The sequence below is a fragment of the Cydia fagiglandana genome, chromosome 4, assembly GCF_963556715.1.
Source record: "Cydia fagiglandana chromosome 4, ilCydFagi1.1, whole genome shotgun sequence".
NCBI classification, from domain to species: domain Eukaryota; kingdom Metazoa; phylum Arthropoda; class Insecta; order Lepidoptera; family Tortricidae; genus Cydia; species Cydia fagiglandana.
In genome coordinates, this window is record NC_085935.1 from 16,068,569 (window position 1) to 16,077,746 (window position 9,178).

General features: G+C 36.9%; 1 protein-coding gene across 3 annotated transcripts; it reads right to left on the reverse strand.

The window, feature by feature from the left end:
- LOC134664156 (metallophosphoesterase 1 homolog) lies at positions 1–8,726 on the reverse strand. Of its 3 annotated transcripts, none has more exons than XM_063520741.1 (8): positions 8,462–8,726; positions 8,203–8,386; positions 7,351–7,492; positions 6,512–6,678; positions 5,672–5,754; positions 5,068–5,355; positions 3,212–3,366; positions 1–101 (listed from the first exon to the last, which is right to left on the reverse strand). In XM_063520741.1, the coding sequence occupies exons 1-8, from the start codon at positions 8,585–8,587 to the stop codon at positions 83–85; spliced, it is 1,164 nt and encodes a 387-aa protein (XP_063376811.1). In that variant the 5' UTR covers positions 8,588–8,726; the 3' UTR covers positions 1–82. The 3 variants fall into 3 exon arrangements, with proteins under 3 accessions (XP_063376811.1, XP_063376814.1, XP_063376812.1); XM_063520744.1 differs by having other exon boundaries at positions 8,632–8,721; XM_063520742.1 differs by having other exon boundaries at positions 8,610–8,719.
- Between the last annotated feature and the right edge of the window lie 452 nt (positions 8,727–9,178).

A 9,178-nucleotide genomic window follows, 5' to 3' on the forward strand; every position in this document is an offset into this window, starting at 1 on the left:
GTCCGACTTAAGTAAATGTTTATTGTTTTATGTTTAAATACTAAAATAAAGATAACTAATATAATATTACCTTGTTTTTCTGCTACACTTTCTTCCCCGACCTGAAACCAAGCGAGATTATCTTTTAATAGAGACGTTGACACGTGTTCAATTTTATAACAATATCTTGTTTAATGATTAAAGGGCGGACAGCGGATGCAATACGGTGACGAAAGCATAAGATGGATAGGACTTTTATTAAATTTCGAGTAATATTTTTTGTTATTAATATATCAGCAAGTACAAAATACCTCTATCCTCCATAGAACATAAATAGGAAGCTAAGAAATTACTATCCACTTGTAAATTATCACCTCTTGAGAGTCTTACGACTATTAAGTGTTTATATCAGTTACGTCTTAGACTTGTCAATTATATTGACGTTTTCACTTGGGACTTTATATGCGTTTCCTTCAATATTTATATTTGAAATAATTATGGCGAATGAAATTACAATTCGTAAATTGATTCTTGATAAACCGGATCTTATTTACGATACTTCTAAAGGCTCGATTTTTTGTACAAAGTGTCAAGTAAATTAATTTGCAAAACGGAAAAGCGTGGTTGACAGACGTAAAATCTGGTGCCCATCACCGCCAAAAATCCTGCACGAAAACTACTCACGAAAAGGAATCAAGAAGATTTTAATATTAAATTGATAAATTTTATGGTTTTGTGTACTTAATATTCCGTGGAAACGTGTTAACAGTACCGCCTTTCAGCAGTTTTTTGCTAAATATATATGTTGCCACTGCCAGTGTACACCATACGTACGTCTTATTTAAACCAATTTTAGTCATATCCATATTACGTATATCGTTTCACATGATTTTGACATATATCGCATTCGTCGTCCGCCCATTGTTAATGATACTAATTAAACAAAAAAGTGCCAATGAAAAATAAAATGAAAGACAGCTGTTTTTCCTCAAGCCAAGCCACTAGGAACCGTTATATTACAGTTTTGCCGTATCCGTCTATCTGTCTGTCCGTCCGAGGCTTTGCTCCGTATTCATGCTAGAAAAAAAATATGTTACCTCCCCTACATGTATAGTGGGGATGTTTCTTTTTTCGCTTCAACTGTATGGTTCGCTGAATCGCTGAATCCAAATATGGAAAAAAATTGAGAAAATAGAACTTAATAAAGTGAGGCATTTAAGGAAAACTTTATCGAACATGATCAGTTAAGCCGTTTTCGAGTTATCACAAAGCGCTGCGAAGGTACTCCGTTTTACTTGTCATGTACATGATACTTATTAACTATCTACGGTACGGTACGGATAACTACGGAACCTTACATTGAGCATGTCCCAACATGCTCTTGGTCGGTTATTACTTTTGTTTTGATTTAACGCAGTCACATATAGAAATTTTATCTTCATAAAAATATAGCAAAATGAAATGGCATTACGTCAACATGCGTCAACGCATGCTAATACGCATATTCAATCCAATATTTTGTCAACATCCCTAATACGTGTTGTTGGCTTGGCACTGATTCTAGACCCTATATTGTAAGTTCATCCCTTATCTACGACTAAGGCATAACATAAACACATAATATTATTATGTGCCGCTCGAAAGACGTTGCTATGCAAATATCAGTCAGACGATGTCGACCGTTAGACTTAAACTTGAATGGGCAACTTTAACTTTCTCTGACTTTCAGAAAATCTTGTTCACTAATATAATAATTTTAAAAATAAAAATCTGTCCTTATTTGTAACCGATTTTTTTGACATTTAACGATCGTCCCAGTAGTAAGAGTTTTAATTTTTGGAATTATAGTCTCTACCATTGGTCATAAGTAACTAGTCATAAGTGAAATATATGACCACGCTATAAACTAGATTTCATAGCAGGTATGTTTGTTATAAAATTATTTTATCTATTTAATTTTAAAATTATAGAAACCACAATCATAGTTGCCAGGGCATAAAATTTCCTTATCGAAACCAATAAAGAAAAATACTCTAAATTACCTTGATCTCACCACATAACATACGATAGGTCAGAAAAACATGTATGTTTGAAAATTTGTGCTTACTTATCGACTATCTCAGTTGCTAAGTCAGATTCCATATCGGGTTTCAGGAAAACAAAAACAATTAATATGTTTGAGACGGACTCTCAGTGTTATTTAGAGATACGGTCATAAATGTATTGATTGTACGGCGGTTTCATAGTAAATAGCAATAAAACAGCATTTTTATTTCGGAAGGTGTTAAGTAGCAATAGAATAATTAGACCTAAACACGTTTTGTTACGGTCATGGCAGGTTGTATTGAAAACCGTAACCAAACGGACCACATGTTTGGAGACACTTTTTTCTCAGTAAAAGTCTAAAAAAGCTCGTGACACTGGGTATAAAAATTCCCAATTCTAACACGAACATATTTGGTACAACTTTAAATAGAAATGCCCAAAACCAGATTCGTGGTGGTGGTGGGCTAAAATCCCACCCACCAATGATTGCCACCTACAACCTCATTGTCTAAAAGCAATTGTAACTTTCCTACAAAATAGCCTTATGCAGCCAGCAGTGTTGCATTTGTTGTGGAAAATTGTTTATTTGTCTAGCATAGACCAATATTTGGGACTAACCTGGTATATGACGTGGAGCTGTCTTCAGGGGCCCCTGTTCCTTCGATGATGAATGTAGCAACCTCATAGGCTGGCGTCGAGAGACTTCTTCAATTTGTGCTGAACACTTTGATCTTTGATTTTGGTTTTATATAGCTCAAGCTTACGGAGCGAGCAGTTAACAGCGGCGATTCGATTTTGAGATCGTTAAGAAAGGTAATAATGGCAACACTCGAGCTTCTAGTGTTGCGCGCTTTCAAAAAGCGTTCCGTTGCAGGCTTATCCCGTTTTGGAATATGCTAGTCGATTAAGTATTAACCGATTGAAAAATAATAAAAAGAAAATACGTAGTATTTGTGCGTACATATACAAAAGTACCGAACAGCATTATTGCCAACACAAATAGCAGCGAATGACAGGTTAGTGCCCTTTTTAGTGCCAATAATTTAAGTTTCCCACTTAAATGGCATCTTATATTTAGGCTACAAAATAGATGAGCCTGCGAAATTATCAGTAATCGGAAATGAATAACCAAATGCGTAAAGAAACCTAGGTAATAAACTTAATTATTTATTTAAATTAAACTTACAAATGCTTATTATAGTTGAAATCTTTTCGCCTGGTATTGGAGTATCTCAGGTACAGTAGAAGCGCAGCCAGGAGTGTTACCGCGGTGACCTGAAGTGTCCATTCGCGCGGCAACTCGCACTTGGACACCCGAGCCTCGTCGGAGCTGATGGTCACCTGCATTATAAAACAACCTTAACACTCTTGTCTAACGAGCGAGCGAAGCGAAATTCTTAAGGAGCCCACTGATTACCAGTTCGCAGGACGATATCAGCCTGTCAGTTGTTCGGAACTGTCACCTTTTGCCTTTAACTGACAGGCTGATATCGTCCGGCGAACTGGTAATCTGATTTGAACCAGCGGTAATATATGGGGGCGCCATACTTAATGTCCAAATTAGAGTAGGTAGACGGACGCTACATTCTTGATTTATGAATCTCATTTACATTAACTTAATATTAATGCTAATCAATGTAGGTACGTCATCTAAAAAAAAACAATTGACGTCAAATAATTACTGACACTGTTCAAAAATACTGATGATTTTATAATTAGGTAGTCGTTTGCAAAGATACGTTTGAAATGCATTTGAATTTATGAGATCATTATGCTCTCTATGTAATTTAAGTCGGTTCACATTATCATCAATTAAAAAGGTAGGTATATGAATACATAGGTTATCTATTAAGTACTTGTGTGACTCCTTTAGGTTATCTGAACAACTTTTACCAACCCCGAAATCGCGAAAATGATTTTCAAGAATTAGAATAATTTCCTTATATTATGCAATAAATGAAACTATTGTTCACCTTATTAAAGAAGCGATTCACGTGAGAAAAGCAATTAAATTTAATGTTATATTGCCAGTCATTTCATTACTAAATTACGATAACCGAGGTACAACTGATTGATAACGATGAGAAGGCGTTAAGTCACGTAACTCGTAAAATCTCATGAAGTTCTAGATAAATGTGTTTTTATTGATATTATTAACAAATGGCGTCATTAAAAGCCTTCATATCAGAAATTAGGTATAAGGATTCGTAGGAGAAACAAGATGACCTGCAGTGATCATCCGTCTGCTATCTATTAGAATTACTACAATGGGCAAAGCACATAGTTCATAGAACGGAGTCTGTGGACTATTTAGAAGAATATTTTGCAATAGCATTTTTAGGGTGGCATGTGTTCCTATGTACCATGGTTCGCAATAAATGATTTATGAATTTTGATGATTATGATTAAAACGACCACGTAAGACACAATACTTCACACAATAGTATAGTCGCGGACGGTCTAGAACGCAAAATGACTAGTGTAATATTTTGCCTATATCGCTTTTAGTATACATCGCGAACGGTCTAGAACACAAAATGACTACTGTTTTATATCACAAAGGTACTCGTAGGTTAGGTTCGTTAGTTATCTTCAAATGGCCGAAGGCCAAATCGCACAGAATAGTAGCACCGCGGTAGCGGGGCTCCGTCGACATCGCTAACGTAAAGATAAAACGACGGAAAATGATGCATTTTGCGTTCTGGCCCGTTCGCGATGTAGACTAAGAGCGATATACGCAAAATGTTACATTAGTCATTTTGCGTTCTAGACCGTCCGCGAATAACCCGATATACCTACGCAGATGCAGCTAAAAACGAGTAGCGATTAGCGCGTTTGTTCTTCGCGGGCGGACAACTGTTTTCTCTTAGTAAAAGTTTTCGCGGATAGTGTGAAACACACCACCCAAAAAACCAGCCAAAAACGTATGACGTGATTAATGGATGCTCCCCAAATAATTTTATGTCTAACCGCGGTTGCAGACTCTCCACTAAATGAAAGTTATGAAGACAGCTCTGTCTGAAACAAATCCATAAAACTTACCAAGTAATACTTAGGATCCAATCTATTCCTCCACGAGAACGAGGGAACAGTGTATTCCACAAACTCGATCTTGTGATCCGACGTAGGCACGAAGCTATGCCGAAGCGCGCAACTATGATGCGTATGACCACCGAACGCGAGCCGCGGGTGCAGACTCTCCACTAAATACTCCGTGGATTCCTTCGACAGGCAATCCCTTCGTTCCACGAACAGGCTGTCCCTCTCTGGTAAGGGAGCAGCGTCGGGCTCCGTGCATTGGCTGTCGGATGCCCTGTATAGGGGGAAGTGCTGAAAATATAAACTGTGATTAACCTTTCCGCACTGTGTTCATGCATTTCAAAAAATATGAAATATGATTTTATTTTGGAAATTAAGCACAAAAGGGTTGTAATAAGTATGGCAGTGTGCCTACGGTATGCTTATTTCTCTCGACACTATATAATTAATTCTCAGTTTGTTTTACGCGTCGTGTTATTGAGTAGATACCTACTTATTTAAATAAATATTATATCTTAAAAAGCGCAGACAGAATAAAGTTTGAATTATTAAAGTTGTGTTTAGTAATAACATATATAATAAATAATAATAATAATATAACATATACCTGAATTAATATGGGTCTGCTGTACTTTTCTAGTTTCTTCTTCCCTTTGCATAATTTTGACCCACTGCTGCACTTGAGGATATCTGTAAGCATCAAAGATTGCTTTACTTAGAAAGCTACATATCATGGTGTCATTTATAAAATATAGCTCATCCTTCATCCTATAATATGATCCTAGTATTTTTTTTACCCAGCGCAAAGTTTAGGCTACGTTTCTACCAGAGATTTGCGAGGATGCGTAGCGAGGGATGTGTTTGTTAAGAACCAATAGAGAATAGCCCACCAGAGCTGCGCTGAGCGAGGATAGATAAATTAAGAGATTATATTGGTTTTTCACGGGCACATCCCTCGCCACGTATCCTCGTACATCTCTGGTGGTACTATACTAAACTTACCTACTAGGAGAGTCTATTAATTGTACCATCAAAACGAAATATTTAACCAATTAAATAAATCTCGCCAAGTCACATATTTTGACTAAGGTGTAGAATTTGTGAAGTTAGGGCTTGTAGAGTTAGAAGCTTGGCTCTACAACAGATCTAATAACTTTTTGACAGTGCGAGCCTTATGGTTTCGTCTTGGCAACATTTTACATGAAAATATTTTTGGTGGGATTTTCATTTACATGAAAAATGAAATGAAAAATGAAAATGTATTAATAACATTAGGTTACAAGTCAAATATTATATAAAATTTGAAATATCATTGTAGATATACTTATAGGTATATTAATTATTAATACTTATGTCCATTACATGTTTATATATTACAATTAATTTTATTTAGATAATACATCATAATTTTTGCATGAAAGCTTACATTTTCAAGGCTGCCTAGTACCTGCGATGTCATGTATCTCAGCGTCGGCTCGTGCGCACAGCTCGCAGCCGTCGCCCTGCAGCGCCATGGAGTTGAGCAGCACGAAGTGCGCGCCGCGCACGCTCAGCAGGCGCACGGGCGGCGCGCGCATGCGCCGCTCCCAGCGCCCTGACAGTTGTGGGGTTATTCTGCCAACACATTATTTCATTTATAGTTGGTCAAGCAAATCTTGTCAGTAAAAAGGCGCGAAATTCAAATTTTCTATGGGACGATATGCCTTCGCGCCTACATTTTTCATATTTGCCGCCTTTTTCTACTGGCAAGACCTGCTTGACCAAGTATATTTATGAACAAGATATAAAAAAAAAGAAACTACCAAGAATAATCATACAACCTAGTTTTAAATACATATCTTACAGGACTTAGAAACAAACAGAAAACGTAGAGGTATATAAATATTCTCATGTGGCACCCTACAGATGGATCAAGATTGCAAGGCCCTCAATTAACACGATGGGAAGACGAAATTATACTCACAGTGGGACCACTCTGGACAAGGGTGGCAAGAGAGAGGAAATACTGGAAGGAGTTGGAGGAGGCCTTTGCCGACAGGCACACTGAACCAAGAGACTTCATATAAACATTCAAAACTAAAAACCAACAATCATGTTCAGAATAAAGGGCTATATAAATAAATAAATAAAATATAAATATTTACTTTTTAAATAATGCATTAACACTTTCAGTGCCAAGTGCCCCTTTTCCAATACAAAATGAACCCGACTATTGAGCTTGGCACTGAAAGTGTTAATAATGTTAACATATAAATTTTAAATTAACACAGCTAAGATGATACATACTTGTAATGAAACCCAACATCATGATTTCCTGCAACAGCATACAAAGATGTCCCATCAGGAACTTTAAATAATTCATGGAATCTTTGCACATAGTCACTGAAGTCCTTTTCTGAACACTTATCACCTTCATCAAACAGATCACCTGAAATTAAATGCATACGTAAGTATAATAGTGTCCAATCTAGTCCTAATACTTAGTTAATTATAATCAGTAACGCTACGTCTTACGTAGGCGAACAACGCGCGAACGCGGCGCGGCGCGGCGCGGCGAAAGCGGCCGCCGCCGCGCCGCGCCGCCTGACATTCGCGTGCAAATCGCGCCGCACCGCGTTCGCAACGAGATCGCTTACGTAGGGCACTTCTATGGGCATCAAAGGATTGATTTCGCCGCGCCGCGCCGCGCCGCGTTCGCACAATGTTCGCCTACGTAAGACGTAGCGTAAGCAATGATGTTAGTTAGTAGTGTGTTATAAATAATGGGAGGTTTATTATAACAGAATAAATTAAACAAAATTGTAAACTACATTACTATACTGGGTCAAGCAGATCTTGTCAGTAGAAAAAGGTGGCAAATTTGAAATATGTAGACGCAAAAGGATATCATCCCATAGCATATTTTAATTTCGCGCCTTTTTCTACTGACAAGTTTTGCTTGACCATCTATATCTAAAATCAAAAACTAAAATTTAAACTAAATTGATATAGGTACTTACCTATATTATAAATTTAGGGACCTATTAGGTGTAGGTATATACATACCTAAAATGTGATTTCAAAAAATGAGATGTGTATATGCGTATAAAATTTAAAAAATAAGCATAAGTAAAATAAAATTTTAAGTTAAATGCCTACCTAAAACAAACACTATTTCGGGCGTATGTAAGGTCATAGCAGTTTGAAATGCGCGATGCATCTGCCATTCCCTTCGCCATTTATCCAACCAGTGCGCATTACGACCCAGCAGGTGCGGATCAGCAAATATCATGGCATATACTGGCTCAACATTAGTCTTTTTGTCTAACGTAGGAAAGCCGCACTGAAAAAGGAGAAATTACCTAGTACACTAGCAAATAACATGAGGTAAACCAACACAAGAGTAATAATCGAGTACCTGAATTTGAACTACATAATATATGAGATATTCACAATAAACGTAAATAAACAACAGTCCTGCTAAAAGCCGGGGTAGGGTATTGATAAACAACGACTGTCTTAACTTTCGGAAACCTAAAGCCATAGCCAAGTAAAGTAATTCTTACTATAGGGATAATTCATACGCACGTAAAACCTTGTGTTTATACATTAAAAACATTTTATTTCTTATAATACAAGTCCACGAAGCTATGAGCCCGAAATTAACGATCGAAATAGTTTGACGTTTATTACCAGTGTTGCCAACTCGGATTTTGAAAAAATGCTAGACTAATGTCTAGATTATGCCAAAATTATGCCAAAGTTTTTTTAAATACCTATGCTAAAAAAATGCTAACATATCACTTGAAATTAGACACTTAAAACACATACATTTTTTAAATTTGCCGCCTTTTTCTACTGACAAGATCTGCTTGACCAACTTTATATAGTCCGTCGACGGCCATCCGTCCACAAAAGTCAAAATTCATATGAAAATATGAACCACATAAGGCGATTGCGCATATTGTTGCTGCCAATTTGGTGCAAACTTGGCTTAGACTAAATTATGCTAAAAAATATGCCAGATGCTAAATGGAAAATTTTGGTGCCAAAGCGAGTGAAAATATGCCACATCTGGCATCATTTATGCCAAGTTGGCAACACTGTTTATTACGCGTATTTCACTCGTTCTCGG

What these genes read in the sequence shown, in the direction of transcription:
- LOC134664156 (XM_063520741.1), bottom strand. Translation starts at nt 8,587, where the DNA reads ATGGCTTTAGGTTTCCGAAAGTTAAGACAGTCGTTGTTTATCAATACC. An exon ending in GATGTTGGGTTTCATTACAA is followed by an intron (nt 6,679 to 7,350) that starts GTATGTATCATC and finishes ATGTGTTGGCAG; the next exon opens with AATAACCCCACAACTGTCAG. An exon ending in TGAGATACATGACATCGCAG is followed by an intron (nt 5,755 to 6,511) that starts GTACTAGGCAGC and finishes TGATGCTTACAG; the next exon opens with ATATCCTCAAGTGCAGCAGT.